The following is an 18,460-nucleotide window of genomic DNA, read 5'->3' as shown; positions in this document are numbered from 1 at the left end:
GACAGCTGGGATAGGCTCCAGCACTCCCCGCAACCCTTGTGAGGATAAGCAGCTAAGAAAATGGATGGATGGATGGATGGATGGATGGATGGATGGATGGATGGATGGATGGATGGATGGATGGATGGATGGATGGATGGATTTAGAGGTTAGTTTTTTTTCTGTGAATATGTCTAAGGTCTTGATGACATACCAGTGGAGGTATCGAAGCAATTTGGTGAGGTGGCTGTGGCATTTTTGACCAAATTATTCAATAGAGCCACTCAATGAAATCAAGGGAAAGAGTAGTGGAGGCTAGACTCAGGACAGAAGTAAGTATCTGCGAGCAACAGTATGGTTTCATGCCTAGAAAGAGTATCAGAGATGCACTATTTGCCTTGAGGATGCTCATGGAAAAGTACAGAGAAGGTCAGAAGGAGCTACATTGTATCTTTGTAGACCGAGAGAAAGCCTATGACAGAGTACCAAGAGAGGAACTGTGGTACTGCATGTGCAAGTCTGGTGTGGCCGAGAAATATATTACAATAGTACAGGACATGTATGAGGGCAGCAGAACAGCGGTGAGATGTGTCGTTGATTTGTCAGAAGAATTTAAGGTGGAGGTGGGACTGCATCAGGGTTCCGCGCTGAGCCCCTTCCTGTTTGCGGGAGTAATGGATACGCTGACAGACAAGGTTAGACTGGATTCCCCTTCGACCATAATGTTCGCAGATGATATTGTGATCTGCAGTGAAAGCAGGGAACAGGCAGAGGAACAGTTAGAAAGATGGAGGTACGCACTGGAAAGGAGAGGAATGAAGATTAGCCGAAGTAAAACAGAATATATGTGCGTGAATGAGAGGGGCGTAGGGGGGAAGAGTGAAGCTACAGGGAGAAGAGACAGCACGGGCGGACAACTTCAAATATTTAGGGTCAACAATTCAGAGCAATGGTGAGTGTGGTAAGGAAGTGAAGAAACGGGTCCAAGCGGGTGGAACAGTTGGCGGAAGGTTCTTCTATGTGACAGAAGAGTATTCGCCTGGATGAAGGGCAAATTTTATAAAACAGTGGTGAGGCCAGCCATGATGTATGGATTAGAGACGGTGGCTCTGAAAAAGAACAGGAAGTAGAACTTGATGTAGCAGAAATGAAGATGCTGAGGTTATTGCTTGGAGTGAACAGGTTGGATAGGATTAGAAATGAGCTCATTAGAGGGACAGCCAATGTTGGATGTTTTGGAGACAAGGTGAGAGCGAACAGACTTCGATGGTTTGGACATGTTCAGAGGCGAGAGAGTGAGTATGTTGGTAGAAGGATGCTGAGGATGGAGCTCCCAGGCAAAAGAGCGAGAGGAAGACCAAAGAAAAGGTTGATAGATGTTGTGAGGGAGGACACGAGGACAGTGGGTGTTAGAGAGGAGGATGCACGAGATTGGCTAAGATGGAAAATGATGACACGCTGTGGTGACCGCTAACGGGACAAGCCGAAAGAAGAAGAAGAAGATTAGTTACTTATTTTACTAAAGCAGAAATGGATTGGATTGAATTGAATTTGACTTTATTTGATAAATACAAGATGAAGTGCAGTGGTGAGCAAATTGGGGATAAAAATTGGTGGTGGTCTCAGAGATCCAGCTCAGGGATCAACAATTCAACAATTCATGCTCGGTAGAGGTTTGCACTCTGATTATATGAAAAAGTGAAATTTAAAAGTGTAGGTTGTCCTTCCTGGATGTATTAAATAATAATAATAATAATAATACATTTGTAACAGAGACCAAAGTACTTTCCTCCACTACAGAGTCGATCTGTGTGTGAGCTCATCACCAAATAATGCTGGTAGGAGCATTTACACTCCTTAAACTGAGATTCGAGATGGGTTGAAAGTTTCCACCCTTCAGATAAACACAAGATAAGTTATCTGGTGTTACTGGGTGCATGCAATACGTCATATAGATAACATCCACATTTGCTAACTAGTATGCTTGTCATTTATTCACGCTTTCTACATTCAAGTATATTCAAGTACATTCAAGTATAATCTCCTTTCAACGCATCATAGTGCACATGACAAGCAGACACAATGGAGCAGGGGAGGACTGTAAACCAGGACCCTCACAGAGGCATTCTCATTACTCTGACTTGGCTGCCTAAAAAAAAACCGAAGAAACAATTACAGAATTCCTGTAAAGAATATAATGGCTGTCCATTGTCTCAATAAGCATTCCATTTACCTTAATGGCGCAGCACTAATTTGAGGCTGAAATATTTTATGGCAGATTTACAACCCATGACATAAACAGTACGATTCTCCATGTGCTGCTAACTGGCTGGAATGAGCAACACATGTAGAACTGCCCAAAACACTATATTTTCCAAATAGCTGAGCATTAACACCACGCGTCATACAAACCAAAAGGCTTATTTTGGAACTGTCGTGGTAATGTCTGTGCATGCAATCTTGTCAATGCTTTTTTTTAATTCTAAATCGTTTACCAATTTAGGTCTGGGAGCCAAATGGATTTAATGTAGGATATATCTGTAAATGCAAGCCTGATGTCAAGGCAAAGGTCTGGAGCGCTGCCTGTTTCGCAATGCCTGTCCTGTCCCATTTGGTGCTCGCCTTCCTCACAAAGTGTAGAACTGGTTTCCCAGTCCACAAACACTAAATTAATCCATCTCCTATGTAACATTATTATTGTCATGTCATGTCGTTGTAGTGTTATTATTGTAGATTGTTATTATCCAAGATACAGAGATGGCGTAACCAGGTGGCACGGCACTCGTAGCACATCCCTCTCCCCTCCCCCATGTGCATACAGAATACTGTAAAAGGTACAAAGAAATGTAAAATGTTTCAAAATAAATATCTATTGGTGCCGATGAATTGGATCAAATCTGTTATAAAGTCATGAAACATAAACAAAAAAAAGTTGTATTCTTTTATTTGTACAGAAATTAAGAAAGTAATGGCTAGGACGTATATCTACAGATGGATGAAGTTCAGCCATTGAGGTCAGAGGTTCTTGAGAAAAATCTGATTAAAAAAACAAGCATATGAACTCACATTCACACTTTTGGGCAGTCTGGTGTTCACGTTGAACCCACCATTCATGGTACTGGGACATGGGAGGAAGATAAGGAGAGCAGGCAAACTCCATACAGGCGAGGGGGAGATTTGAACCTGGGTCCTCAGAACTGTGAAGCAGAGGTGCCTACCAGTCGTGCACTGTGCCGCCCAGATAATTCCCGTCATAATATTACAAAAACACCAATTTAACATTTAAAAATACTTCCAGCAGTGAATTCTCACATCAACATAGCATAGGTTTAGCCTCTTAAGTGATTCTGATTTTTGGTGACAACCTGATTGAAATAAATACGACAAGCACGCATAGATTGAGGAAGTGCTTTTTGCAATAAATTGCAAACATGTTTGTGCAGAGATGGGGCAGGATCTCTGGGATGTACATACAAATCTACCAAAAAAAAAAAAAAAAAACAAGTATGATAAGTACGATGCCCCAATTGGAGAATCAGTTCATGTTATACGACTTATATAAGATAAAGTCTCAAACCTTGTTGACACAAATATCCTAGCCAAAATCACCTTCCATCCTCGCCCTACCCACACTACCACCGCTGGATGTGTGTTCATCATCCAGTCCATCTCCCTCTTGCACCTCAAAGCATTCATCGCTTTTCGCACCTTATTTTCATCACAATGATACAATTGTTCTTTTTCAGGATGAGAAAAGAGCAAGAAAGACTTTACCTCGTTCTTGTTCTCTCTCGCCACACTGACACCTGCTGTCTGCCTCTTTGTTCCTGTCCTCTTTCACATTGAACCTTTAATTCACCTTACAACTCTACATAAGTCAACTACTTTCCCAGCTCAACTCACTCATATTTAGCTCGATATAAAAAGATTCAAACAGTAAATAGAAAAGCTAATTAAAACTTGTTGAAGGTTTGAATTGTAATGAAACTTGTTTTGTTTGGCACTCTTTGGCTTTCTTGAAAGAGTTAAGTATTTCAACATTTTTGCAGGGTTGGGATTGTGGTGTTTATTGCAGACTGTGTTAAATTATGGCACTCCAAAAATGTAATATGCGATCCGCTTAAGCTCGGTTTTGATCTCATCTGTCTTTTTGGCATCTGCTTGCCATTTGGTGCTTGGTGGTGGCCAACAGGGAGTCAAAACAGCAATTTTATTTCCAAACCAAGAGTTGCAAGTCGCAGGAAAACTTCACAGCACAAATTTTATACTACATACAATGTTCCATAAATCTGACAAAATAGACATGTTGCAGTTTCCCAATTCTATAGGATGACGGTACAAGTTAGGCTCTACAATGTGAATGTAACACTGAAACTGGGCCAATATTATCTAAAACTGCCCCTCTAATGAGCATATACACAAAGTAATCACTTCATCACGTGTTTCTTGTATTTATGCTCTCAGTAAAGTCCAGTGAATGCCATTTACTCCTTCTTCCTCTTCTTCTTCATCCTTTGCTGAGATTCCAGACATAAGTCTTTATTTTCTTGTGCATTTAAGTAGGGCTTTAATGAACCTATTATACTCCCAAGTCATTTTGTTCTGGTCTGTTTTGGTTTTCGATTCGCAGGACCTCAAGAGATTGCTGCGCCATAGAACAGTCATATCCTTTGAACAGGCCTACATCAAAATACTGTAATGAGGAATCGTTAATCTGCAAATTGTTGCAAATGTGGTCATTGCAATGCTATCTGACGAATGGGAATATGGCTCCTGTCATGGTCCTGCTGGTCCCAACCCTGGATGTGCAGGTCCCCTACACACCTGCATTGATTAGGAGGCCCACACCTGCGCCTCATCGCTGATAATTAACCCAAGTATATATAGGACCAAACGGACTTTGCCAGATCGTTGCCATGCATGCCTCGTTCCTGCACTTTCTCGTTTCTGATCCTGAACCCTTGTATACCGACCTCCGCCTGTCCTCCAACCAACCCCTTAATCCTAACGCCCTTGACACTCCTGCTCTCTTACTGACCTCCCGTGTACCGATCCCTGCTTGCCCGCTGACCTGCATTCTACCCCTGACGTCCAGGTTACCGCTGCTCCAATTGACTGTCTGCCCGATCCCCGACCTTAGAACGAATAAACACTTTTCCCAAACTGCCTCTGCGTCTCCGGAGTTCTGCATTTAGGTCCTCTCCCGCACCGATGGGTCGTGACAGCTCCTCTGTCTTTTATCCAACAAGCCCTTTTTCAAAGGAGAAAAATATTAGCCCTTCTTCCCAAGGTGATCTTACTTCACACGAGGAGTCTAAAGTAAATGCATTGGCCAATATGTGCTAATGTATTTTGTCGTTCGCCCCGCCCACCACCCATTCCAGTTATCAAGAACAGCAAGCGACTGTGGGTCTTATGGTCTGTGACCGATCACTGACATTCATTCTAATTTATACAATACATTATCTCTTTAAAGGGTGTGAACAGTTTGTAATTGTCACCCCGCTGGAATTTAGTTTAAAGTTTGCTTTCATATTGTTTGCGCTTTCTTATCACTCCCCCCGCCCTGCAAGAAGAAAAAAAAGTACACGAGTTTTAAAATCTAAATCACCGAGACTAGACACCACATTTAAAAATCCCCATGGGCGACTAGAACGCCATCAGTATGGTAAAGCAAGCCTTGGCGTCTCTATAAAAACGTTCATCTGGAAAATATTCTTCATTCCAACTGGGAGGAAAAACGACAAGAAATCCCAAGAAGAAGGTCACTCTCCAACCCCTGCAGTGGAAAAGACATCAGAGAATAGCCAAGATCGCAGACAATCAGGAAGGACAAACTGGAGGATAAATGAAAAGTATCTCAACTATGCAGCTGTCCTGTTTACTCATAGGTAAAACAGATAATTATGCAAGGATTCACTCTGTGCTCCATTTCTCCTCTCACCCTCCTCCTGCAGCGCTCTTAAAGGCACATCAGTGTGGTCTCTCACAACTCAGACAAGTGGAAACTTAAAATCACACCACCCTCAAATTAAATGGGATTTATTGTTTGATGCTCCAGCTAAAATTAAGGAGCTTGGATTCAGGCCCTTTGGTGCTGCTGTTCCTACATAAATCCCAGAACAGGATTTACCATAATTGAGAAAGGCTTTAAACATGGGAATTAGAAAGCAAGGTTGTGCTTGAAAGTAGATACACATAAAAGCTCCGTCTCGCTCGTCTGTGGTCGGATTTTAATGTAGTGTTTCTTGCTTGTTAATGGCATACTTTTCTAAATACAGTTGCTGATCCCACTTAAGAGTTCAAGGGAAATCCCTATTTTGGCTTTCACACCTGACACCCGTCATAGTAGTGCTTGGACGCACACTCTAAAACCCTATTCACTATTCGTTTTAGCAGTAATGGATGACTAGAGAATCACAGTTAAATTGTTAATCCTTGTATTATTCTGAAGTAATAATCTAAAGGCCACTTTATAGTGCCGTGGTCACGCGACCTCTACATACCACCGACGTTGCCGCCTTCTCAATCGATTTTTCAGCATAATTAAAGGTATCATCTAGTCATTTACAGTAGGTCCATTTGTTCAAGCAGACAGGGTCACCATTCTTGTTGCTTTGTTCCTTGTTATGGAAAGGAAAGTAAAAACGGCTACCGGAAAGGACCAAAATGTCCTGAGGAAATCACGTTATGGCGTCCTCGCCAATGGATAGGTTTCCAACTACGCCATCTTGTGTGTCATAGGGGTCAGAGAGCACAGGTGAGAGGTGAAGTGTGAAGTTTTTTTCTATCGTTAATTTATCTGATTGGTCTAAGGACTGTGGTGACGTCATTGAAAACCTATCCATAGCAGCCGTAGTGACACCTCTGACTTGGAGAAGAACTTCAGTACATTTTCGAAACTTTGCATGTGGGTTGTGCTCGAGTATAAAGTAAAACTACACTCAAGAGAACTGCAGTGATGTCAGCACGGTTGCCCCACGGGCGAGTATATAGAAGCTTTGACAAATAATATATTTAATCTGATTATTTGAGAATTATCTGTCGATCCAGGAAGAGATTATGATGGCACGTTTTGGCTGTGTTTTTGCTGCCCCGTCGCCGTAAAACAACTTTTCCTTTTAGTTTGAATTTGGCTTGCATTAACCAGGATCCCTCACCTTACTTTGGTCACAGGTACAATTCCAGGTGTTTTCCATTCATCACTGCTATAAATCAAAGTTGCCATTGTTCCGGCTAGCCTGGTGCTACTTAGCTTGCCTTATTTTAACTACACAGCAGCTTCAGCTTCATGCTGTGTTGGATATCTCAGTGAAGACACAATGTTTACAGTACATGCGCAGGAGCGATGCACAAGTCAAAATGGCGGCCGTAAAGAAAAAAAATGACAGAATTGCGGCTCATGTCAGAATACAGTAAGAAGTATTTCGTTATTTTAACCATTTTGATTCGAATGGAAAAATTATGAGATGGGATTCATGTGTTCTTGGGGATGAATAAAAGCGTTGATTAAAAAGTAACTTTCTTAACCAAGAACCCACAATGCAGTTTTTAACTAGATTTAATTAAAGTAAAATCACTTTACAGTATTTCCCTGCATGGTGTGTAGTAAATAACTTTAGAATTTACAGCAATGTCTAACTGTACTCCAATATATGATCCCAGCATGTAATGTACTTTTCATGGCTCCATTGTGTTTTAGCAATTTGACATACATAGCAAGAAGCGCATAATCCAAGAAAATATGATAATTTAAAAAAGACAATGATCTGATCAGGAATATATTGTGTCGAAATACTGAAAACTAACAATGTGGCACAGCTACAGAGAAGCATTGTTATATATGCTTCAATATATGCATGTACATCTGTTAGCCTTGGTATGTTTGTGGTGGAGGAAGCTCATTATAGAAGACAGGAAGCAGTTGCTGCTTTTGCAGAGTACCACTTAATTCAGGTAAGATAATCAACTAGTATTGAGCAAATAATCATTCACATGTATGTGGTATGAAGATGATGTATCAAGTGCTGCATAACTCCAGAATCTAATTCTGACGGCACACCTCCCAATTTTTAAATGTGTTTTTCAGTAACTCACTGGCAACATGTTTTTATGTTAAAAATCCTATGACATGTCAAACATTATATGGAGATAGGTGTACATTCATATCGCTCACAGTATTAAAGGGAAAAGTACTGACCATCTTTAAAATGTGGGAGCTATACCGCCATGGAATATGACACATGATGTTGTTGGACTCACACCAACGATCTTTTTTTTCTCGGAAAAATTTCACATCTAGAACATAATCACATGCATTTTAAGGTTGCTAGAGGGGTCAGGCCTTTATAAAGCAAAACCAAAATGAGTGATAGGAGACAATGTGGCCTTTTCTTTGCAGTTTGCAAGCTACATTTTTCCTATACCGGAAAACTGTTATGATATATGAGCCACTACAATGGGGACTTCAAATTCCAGTGCCCTTGCAAATCTTTCCTTTTTGCGATGAGCACAGACTCGGATATTGACACGTAGAACAAGTGTCACCAGGCCATTGGCACTGGTTAAAGTAAAGATTGGGGAGTTGTAGAGTTTTCAGTGTTTTCAAGGCTTACAGTGCTTCCCTTCACATTTGTGTGACAAGTTAAGAATGTTGAAAATTAGATGCACGACTCTCATCTGTAATACAAATCACTTTCACATTTGACGTTCATCATCTGTTAAGAGTTGATATTCTTGGTTTTTCAGATCAATACCTGTATGAATATCCACTCTGGAGTACTCACTGATGCTGATAGCAAGTACCATGTTCCGATGGCACAAGAACGTTTGAAACATAACATTTTTATTAACTCCATGACAAAAAAATTGTAAACGCAGACCTGTCTTTCTTTCTTTCTCATGCAGGATGATTTTGCAGATATGTCAAATCGCTGCAGGGTGGCCATTAAGTACTGTAAGTGGTTATGATTATGACACAGTATTTCATTCATTTCCTTTGTGATTAATAGTTTCAATGACTGAGGTCAAATAAATCTCAACTTGGACCACTTGGAAATTTGAGAACAACATACAAGCCATTTCTGATTGCTTTGTGTATTAAATGTACTAATCAGATTTAGTCTGTCAGCCATGATTGTTTGATTGTTCTGGCTCCAGGAAATAACTCGAATGCGCTTGCTAAAGGGGCAGTGATAATGATGTTGTGTCACACGTTGAATCTTCTGATATTTTTTTTAATTTTTTTTTTCTACATGCTTTATTGTAAAGACTTTCATTTCAGTCTGACATATATTAGCCAGTTGAACCCTTAGACCTGATTGTCAATGCACTTCTATGAGGGGGATCATTTGATGAGCAGGCAGAGATATTCATTGCAAAAGAGCTTGAATCTTGGCTTGGTGGACGCATACCCCCTCACATTTGGCTTCAGATTTGTTTGCCAGTAGTCGGCTGCTTCTGGACCAGTTTCTCCTTGGTCCCTTTGGGCCCAACAGGCCCTCACAGCAGGGAGCCGATCTAAAAATCTGCTGAATGGCTATGTCAGGGAAAAGAGACACACACAACGCTTCTTTTTTTGCGAAGAAAGTTTGGATGCATTTACAGTGGGTTTCTTCCTGAATTCCATGCTCACCGCAGTTATCGCTCAGCCGCATTAAAACGCAAATATATGCTTGGCTCCACTGGCAAGTGGCCTATCTCTGCCTTCACATGTGACCAACAATCCTTCAAAGGTCAGTAAAAGGATTAAGCTGACAAGTACTGTACTGCTTTTTTGTTTTATTTTTTGGGCGGTCAAAGATGAAAATGTTCTCATTTTAATACAGCTTTCCGCAACATTTTGTGAGTTTTGTGTCGGCCAACTGTGAAGCAGCAACATTTTCCAAACTGCTGTTGCTGAGGGGGACTTCGAGCAACACTTGTCATCATCCGTCACCTCAACAAACACTTTAGAGTACTTTACTCGACCTAATATATATCTTTTGGGGAAGTGGAAGGAAGCCAGTGAATCTGGAGGGAACTTGCTAAAGCACAGGGAGAAATGCTTAAAAAAAAATAAAAATTAAAATTAAACTACAATCTTTGAATAGCATTAACTCCTTTCCTTCTCCCACAGATTTGGCATGGCCTATTGAGGATAGAATTATTATAATAGGATTAAGTGTTTAGTGATCTAGATAAATAGAATATTGGATATCTTGGATTTTGAGTGTGTTTGTGGCGGTGGGGGGCTCTGGGCCTCTACTCTGAAACAACAAAAAACAGTCAAGGTTTCATGGAATTCAAACCTCTCCATTTAAATTATTATGTAGATTAAAGGCCCAAAAGAGTTTAAGAAGATGTGGTAGTGCTACTAATATTTTTTTGTTAGTTTGTTCTTTACATTTTAAAATGGATCTATAGCCATGATCTTATAAAGCACTTCAGAGAGTAAAGGAGCCTGACTAATTAAATCCACTAATATTTAGAGCATTAACTTGTAGAATTTTAATGCCACATTTGGTCTTTCCTGTCACGAAAGGGGCTTGAGGGCGGACCCAAATGCACGACTCCAGAGACAACCAGGCAGTACAGAGGAAACCTTTATTCGGTCCAAGGTCAGGGATCAGGCAGACAGTCCAAACAAGCAGAGGTAATAGTAACGGCAGGCTTACGAGGGTGGTCAGGGGACGGATGTGGGTCGGTACACAGAAGGCAGAAGTCAGGCAAACGGGAGTGCGGGAACGAGGCATCAAACGCAACGATCTGGCGGAGGACTAGTCCTCCCCCGGGTCCTATATATACTGAGTGTAATCAGCCGGGACAAGGTTCAGGTGTGCGCTTACTAATTGGCTGGCCGCGCCCAGCCTAGGCAGGAAGCCAGTAGCATGACAGTACCCCCCCCCCCAACAGCCGGCCCAGGAGCATCAGGATGGGCCGCGTGAAAGTCCCTGATGAGGGAGGGGTATACGATGAAACGGGAGGGGATCCAGGAGTGCTCGTCTGATCCATATCCCTCCCAGTCCACTAGGTACTCGACCCCACTTCCTCTGCAGCTGGAGGACAGCAGCCGGCGCACAGTATAGACTGGGCCGCTGTCCACCATGCGGGGAGGTGTGGGGGGCTTGGCCGGAGGAACCAGTGGAGAAGGACGAGTCGGGCGCAGTCTGCTGATGTGGAACGTAGGGTGCACCCTCATCGACCTGGGCAGTTTCCGTGAGACGGCGACCGGGTTAATGATCTTGGCAATCAGGAACGGACCAACGAACCTGGGAGCAAGTTTGCGGGATTCCGTCCGCAGTGGAAGATCTTTGGTGGAGAGCCACACACGCTGTCCCACCCTGAGTTCTGGCGCAACCCTCCTCTTGCAGTCCGCTGCGGACTTGTAGACGCTGCCCATGCGCAGCCGCGTCCTCCGAGCTGCCTCCCAGGTCCGTTTGCAGCGTCGTACCACCACCAGGGCTGACGGCACCATGGAGTCTGTGGCCAGTGAAGGAAACAGAGAGGGAGGATAGCCATGCACGACGGAGAGTGGAGCCATACCTGTTGAAGCGGAGGGTAAAGAGTTGTAGGCGTACTCTACCCATTTCAGGTGCTGGCTCCACATGCTCTGGTCCCTGGACGCCAAGCATCGAAGTCTAGTTTCCAACTCCTGTCTGGCCGTTAGACTCCGGGTGATGGCCCGATGTCAGACTAGCCGAAGCACCGATGAGGGTGCAGAATTCCTTCCAGAAGCGGGCTCTGAATTGCGGACCTCTGTCTGAAACGATGTCCCGGGGAAGCCTGTGGTAGCGGACGACCTCGTCTAACACCAGCTGGGATGTCTGCTTGGCCGACGGGATCTTCGGAAGCGGCACGAAGTGGACCATTTTTGAGAATCGGTCCACTACAGACAGCACCACTGTGTTCCCTTGGGAGGACGGTAGGCCGGTGACGAAGTCCAGTGCGATGTGTGACCACGGGCGGAAGGGGATGGACAGAGGTCGCAACTCTCCAACAGGTCATAAGCGGGAAATCTTATTGACCACACACACCGGGCAGGCGTTGATGAACTCCCTCACGTTCTTACTGAGGTTGGGCCACCAGAATCTTTGTTTGACCACGGAACACGTTTTTGCCATTCCCGGGTGGCAGACCGTTTTGTTGGTATGGGCCCAGTTGACGACTTCTTCGTGGTAGCAAGAGGGCACCGCGGCTAGTTCCGAAGCGGTACTCAGTTCCGCGATTTGAATCTTTCCCTCCCCCCGGGAGGTGAAGCACTGCCTGTGGCAATCCTTACCCCACGCCTTTATCTGACCCGTGACCCAATCAATGTGCGGATAATGTTCTTTGAGCCATGGGCTCCCCAAGATTATGTCACTGCTACGTGAGTTAAAAACGTGAAAGCTAATGCACTCCACGTGAGCGTCCGGAAAGACCATATGCAGGGTTTGTGTGTGGTGTGTTACCCGGCAGAGGAACTTGCTGTTGGCGGCGTAGGCATTACGAAGCCGCTGCGTGGGGAAGGTCGCCGCACCCAACGCTTCGACCACACTGGGATTAATCAGGTTAGCGTCGGACCCGTATTCAATGAACGCGGTCACTGTGCATGAGTGCACGTTGAGGTGCAGAAGCGACCGCCCTGACTCTGCGACAGTATACCGCACACTCACCGGAGTGGAGATCCTGAGGTCGGAGCGCTTCAGTCGAACCGGGCAGTGGGTGATTAAGTGTTCAAGACGACCGCAGTAGAAACAGCGCCCCTCCTGTCGGCGGCGCAGACGGTCCTCTGCTGGCCCGTCGAGACCCTCCACCTGCATGAGTCCAGCCGTGGAGGGCAGCGTGGACGGCCGGGCAGCGGTCGGACTGGACACCTCTCTCTCCCCCTCGGTCATCACCTCTAGTTGCCCCTGCACTACCAGTCGCTGGTCGACCTTGAGGGGCAACGCGATGAGTGCGTCCAGCGAAGGAGGAAGATCCACAGCGATGAGTTGACCATGGATTTGCGGAGAGAGTCCCTGGAAAAAGGCGTCGTGCAGGGCGTCCTCGTTCCATTGACTCTCGGCGGCGTGGATCCGGAACTCAATCGCGTAGTCCAAGACATGACGACGGCCCTGGCGAAACGTCATGAGAGAAGCCGCTGCCTTGCGTTCTGGCGCCGCATACTGGAACACTTGGGTGAGTGTGCAGAAGAATGACGTCTAGGAATGACAAGTCTCTGAGTTACGACTCCATTCTGCCGTGGCCCATGCCTCCGCCCTTCCCGTCATGTGGGAAATGACGAAGGCGATCCTGGAGCGGTCCGCGGGAAAGACGGAAGCCTGCAGTTCAAAATGGAGATCACATTGTGCGAGGAAAGGCTTGACATTCCCTGAGTCGCCTGAGAATCGTTCTGGTCGGGAGAACGGGGTCACACAGGCACGGGGGAGCTCCGTAGCGGGTGGTGCTGGCGGAACCGGTAGTACAGGCGGAGTGGCCACTGTTGGCGTGGCAGCCACGGCTCCAGCCGGGCGCAGATCTCATGAAGCCTCTGATTGGTTACCTGGAGAGCAGCCTCCTGCTCAACCAGGCGTCTGCCCTGGACTTGCAGTGAGCGACGGATAGCTTCTGAGTCGGCTGGGTCCAGGCAGATAGTCCAAACAAGCAGAGGTAATAGTAACGGCAGGCTTACGAGGGTGGTCTGGGGACAGGCGTGGGTCAGTACACAGAAAGCATAAGTCAGGCAAACGGGAGTACGGGAACGAAGCATCAAAGGCAAGGATCTGGCGGAGGGCTAGTCGTCCCCCGGGTCCTATATATACTGAGTGTAATTAGCCGGGACAAGGTGCAGGTGTGCGCCGACCAATTGACTGCCCACGCCCAGCCTGGGCAGGAAGCCAGGAGCATGACATTTCCGATATTGGAATTCTTTTATATTTGTTCTGTATTTAGTCTTCTCTAACAAAAATGTCAACTCTTCCTATCATGTTATCTTACATGTTAACGGAAAGTGAATCCAAATGGAATAGACTTAAAGATGTAATAAAGGACTCTGTGCCATTTGTCAAGCACTGCGACATTCTGATTCAGGTATTAAAAAAAAATGGAGCAACCTGAAAGTGGACACATTTCCAGCACCAATTCAACGTATAATAAGTACATTTATAAAATGATCCAATAGTGGCTTTATTTTACAGGCCTGTTGAACTCCGTAAGATTGATGATACAATATCCGATAGATTTGTTTGGTGAATTCCTGAAGAAATTCCACATGTATGCAAGAGGGTCAGCCAGCGAGTGCGGTAGCAGAAGATGGATTGGGGTGACTGCTACAAGGATCCTTTTGAGATACTAAAGAAAAAAGAAATTAATCTGCAGCTTTCAACATCAACTTAATGTAGTGGCCATTTTCACACTCGGATTCTGATTAACAGTATGATCAATACACGCAATGTTCATATTTATGAGATTGTGGAAATTGAAGATGATAGATTAAACTGAAAATATGAAAACATGGTTAAAGTTTGTGGGTTTCAATGGGCGAAGGCAGGACAAGAGACAGTGGAATTTTTAAATATTTTATTGATGAAAACATCCTTAAATTTGGACCCATTTGACACACAACATACTGTAAGATAGCAAAAAGCTATTGAGAACATATATCCTATATAGAAGTCCAATCACAGATTTAAAAGTGCTGCAACATACGCAGTCTCTGATACGTTTATGTAACAAAACACTCATAAAAAAAACAGACAAACTGTTTTCCCTGTGTGCTCTGTGAAAGACTGCATCGTGGTGAACATCGTGGAGTCAACGTATACAGGACAATGCGCTAATGCACAATCTTGAACAGATAGGCACAATCACGTCTCGACAAGCATACTGCTGCTCGCGAGCTAGTCGGCTGGCAACACATCACTGAGTCAAAAAGGGCAATAGAATGCCTGCACGATCACTGACAAGAAGAGATTGCATTAGACAGGATGATAAATACCTTGCTTAATGGCAGTTTGTCTTGATTCTGCTATTCAAAGGTCAACGATCTGCTTTTTATAGATAACTGCAGGAAAAGCGGCGGCGTAAGTGAATCAATAAAGCTGGAGGTTATATTCATATATGTACAAAGTTGTTTTTGTAATGCGGCAGAGTGAAGCATTCACAACATGAAATAAGTAGCTATGCTGCAATCGTAACATCTTTCAAATGAAACATCTGTTCTTGTTTGTTTGTCTGTTTTTCATCTGATGATAAAAGTAGCGCAATGCCTTTGGTCTCCCAAACCAGAATAAAGAAATGAAGCAGCACCGTCGTTAAGATGGGATCAAGTTTGCACAGTGAAGCACAGTAGCCCTCGAGATAAACCCCATCACCAGCTGCACCCATTGCTCCAGACTGATTCCCTCTTGCTACATTTACTTCTCACTCAAGTTTGATCCGTCTGCCTTTATTACTGCTGTATAAAGCAACACACACTCTATCGCTACACATCCACTCTCTACACCCAAACCGATGGCTTAAATTAATGTACACGCTACCGCAGCGGATCACCGAATTGTCAGACAGAGCATTTTTCAGAGGCCTCAAGAGAACGTCTGCAGAGGCAGACCAGGCCGGAGTGCTTGAGCAGCAGCTGAGGAATTCCCTGTCAGGGTGCTACAGCAAATAGTGTGTCATCATATGAGGTGTCACGGCAAATATTCTTCATGCGGCAGCTCTGTCTGACTGTCTGAACATTGTGGTGGCGTCAAGGAGCTTGTTGTCACTGCTGCTACTTTATTTGAGCAAAGAATTACAAAAAAACAATACCCACCTACATAGTATGTCATTTTTATGGTACGTGAAGCATGAGGCGAGACAGAATGTATCCCATTATACATGAAGATGATAGATGCTTTTCCACATTTTCTACTGATTCCAATGATAATGTCAAATGAATGGATTTAGTGCACCCCCTGGACTTAAAGGATGGCTTCACGTGCATATTTGCAAAGTGGAAAAAAATCAAAGTGGCTATCGACCTCGGCTGACCTGTATGACTGCACGTGTAGTTTTCTCAGGTGAGAAAGAATCATGCCTTCCCTACAAAATATAAACATAACCTGCAGTTGAGGAGGTTTTCTGATAGAATTATCACCCTGGTCAAGAGCTGTCATTAGTAGCAAACAATACCAGCATTCAAGTGGGGCACGTAATGGTGGTATGGTTTACTGTGTATATAATTTATGGCACTTTACTGGCAAACACCAGTCTAGGTGCCATCTGTGTCATACATTCACAAGCCTTCCTGGTGCTGTTGTCTTGTGTGCTGCACTAAACAATCAAAAATTGGCCTGCTCTTTCTTTTTCTTTATTTCTCTGCCCACTGAAGGGCCGTAGGCACTTAAACACATGTTCACAAATACAAATAGATTCATCCTAATTCCCCATTTAAAAAAAAAAAGAGTTTTAATGTAAGGAACAATCTGAAATCTTTGGTCTCTAACAACCATATTTATACCCAAATGAAAAAGAGATGCTGCTTTGATAACCAAAGTTCATGCAAATAGCATCTTCCCAAATGCAGCTGAGTATAATGTGCTCCTCTGCAGATGTTTGATTTTCTCCCCACACTGAGGGCAGCGGTGGGTGGGGCAAATACTCACCCCTCCGAGAAGGCCTGGAGTTGTTTGCAACTCAGTGGGCACCGAGACAGATTTAGTTGCGCCCTTCTTGATTGAGTGACAGCTCTGCCGATTGTATTAGTAGACAGTCCCGTGTTTAGTCGATAATGAGTCAATGGGGCTTGCTGTTTCAAGAAACGGGAGATATTCACATTCACTGAAAGTCAACCGTTTTGTTATCTATCATTCATACTCAATGTATGAACAAAAACCCGAGCTTTGATGCAAAACATTCAAAAACGACCACCGGGGCAAGTTTGTGGTGGCAAGTGTGCTCCCGTTTAAACAAACCTCCTCGGATATTCCGGGCTGGCTCAGTTACAGGGCAGCCAGGTGGAGTAGGCAGGCTGCTGGCAGGCGAACACCGGCTGTACCTGCGCTACGTAGTAGTTGCTGAAGTTACCGTCTGCCACATAAGGAGCAGGCTGGTAGTAACAGGTGACGTTGGCCACGTTTGGAATGACATTCTGCTCGGCCAAAACACGCACTGCCAGCATGGCTATGAGCCCTAAGGTCTGTCGCCTCTCGTGTCCCATGAGGCACACCGTGCTTTCGTTGACCACCCCATGGAGCGTCATCAGGTAGTCATATTTGCGGTCTTCTAGGCCCACAAAGTGGTTTTGAAGATAGGACTCCAGCTTGCGCTGCTGCTCCCCGATGTCGGGGAAGTCAATGAAGAAGCGGGAGCACATGTAACGCTGCAGGGACTTCATCTCCGACTCAGACGCTGCCTGGAAGCCCCTCACCAGCAGGTGACAGTACTTGAGCAGGCCGCCACCTCGGATCTCCTCCGGGTTGCGGGTGCAGATGATCTTGTGACGTAGATGATCCAGGGCCTCGCTGAAGTCGCCGTAGACACTCTCGCCCATGATGGTAGGGTGGAGGGTGGCGGTCATGGTGTTCTGGGAGCACTCATAGAAGAGCAGCAGGGAGTCCAACTTGATCTGGAAAGAGTCCACGCTGAACTCGAACTGACGCCGAAGGGAGTCCACAAACTTCAACTCCACATTCTTGCCCCGGTTGTTGGAGAGCGAGATGAGGCTCCACCGGTCGGAGTCGTTACACACTTTCACCATCTTCTGCACGTAGGCTTCCTGTGAGAGGCGAAAATGACAAAGATTTGAATATTGGATCCATCTGTGATCAAATATGGACCCAGTTATGCATAAATATTGCCATCCAAGATTCAGACATACATTAGCTTTGGTCTTACTGTAGCTGATAATTAAAAGCGAAGACGGTACTGAGATATGAGAGCCAGCTGGCTGAGCTCAAGTTACTTTCCAAACTGGTTTTACACAATCCTCTTGGGAATCTTTTACTCGCACCACATAATCTTATTGCACATTAGGGTGAGCACAACAACCGGTAACCCGAATTGGCGATTAAATCTCATCAACTCTTGACCTGATATTAATTGTAATTCCTAAAGTCTTCATTGTGCGTTGCCCTACCTTTAACGTTAAAGGAGTAATCCGATCTTTATTCACACAGTCGGGTAGAAAGTCCAGGAGACAGTCCAGAACAATGTCCTTCACAACCTGAAAATCCCTTTCTCCTTTCATATCTGCGCAAAATATGAGATCGAGGTCCTTGAACCCCAAGCCGCTGTCTTCGTGCAGTATGTGGCTGGCTGCGGAACCGTTTAGCCGGACATCCCGGACGTGGATTTGCTTCTCCTCCATCCTGCTGCGCACCACTTTGACGATCTGGCGGGGCTGCATCTCCAGCGTGGGGAAGTTGCCCCTTCCGTGGATCGGGATGGTCTCGGTCAGGATGGCGTCCAGACGCTGCACTTGCTCCCAGCTAAGCACGCTTACGCTGCCGCCGTCTGTTTCGGGTAGGCGGCTGCCGGCTGCGCTGCTGTCGCTCTCTGACAT

General features: G+C 44.9%; 1 protein-coding gene across 1 annotated transcript; it reads right to left on the bottom strand.

Annotated features, from left to right (window-relative positions):
• Positions 1 to 14,551: 14,551 nt before the first annotated feature.
• tent5aa (terminal nucleotidyltransferase 5Aa) lies at positions 14,552 to 18,460 on the bottom strand. Its single transcript, XM_061820222.1, has 2 exons — positions 18,035 to 18,460; positions 14,552 to 17,674 (listed from the first exon to the last, which is right to left on the bottom strand). Exons 1-2 carry the CDS (start codon positions 18,458 to 18,460, stop codon positions 16,895 to 16,897), a joined length of 1,206 nt encoding a protein of 401 aa, XP_061676206.1. The 3' UTR covers positions 14,552 to 16,894.

This window comes from Syngnathoides biaculeatus, chromosome 5 (assembly GCF_019802595.1).
Source record: "Syngnathoides biaculeatus isolate LvHL_M chromosome 5, ASM1980259v1, whole genome shotgun sequence".
NCBI lineage: Eukaryota > Metazoa > Chordata > Actinopteri > Syngnathiformes > Syngnathidae > Syngnathoides > Syngnathoides biaculeatus.
Note: the sequence above shows the minus strand (reverse complement) of the source record. Positions and strands in the feature narration are given on the sequence as shown.

What these genes read in the sequence shown, in the direction of transcription:
- tent5aa (XM_061820222.1), bottom strand. Translation starts at nt 18,460, where the DNA reads ATGTCAGAGAGCGACAGCAGCGCAGCCGGCAGCCGCCTACCCGAAACA. An exon ending in TTACTCCTTTAACGTTAAAG is followed by an intron (nt 17,675 to 18,034) that starts GTAGGGCAACGC and finishes CGCCTCTCACAG; the next exon opens with GAAGCCTACGTGCAGAAGAT.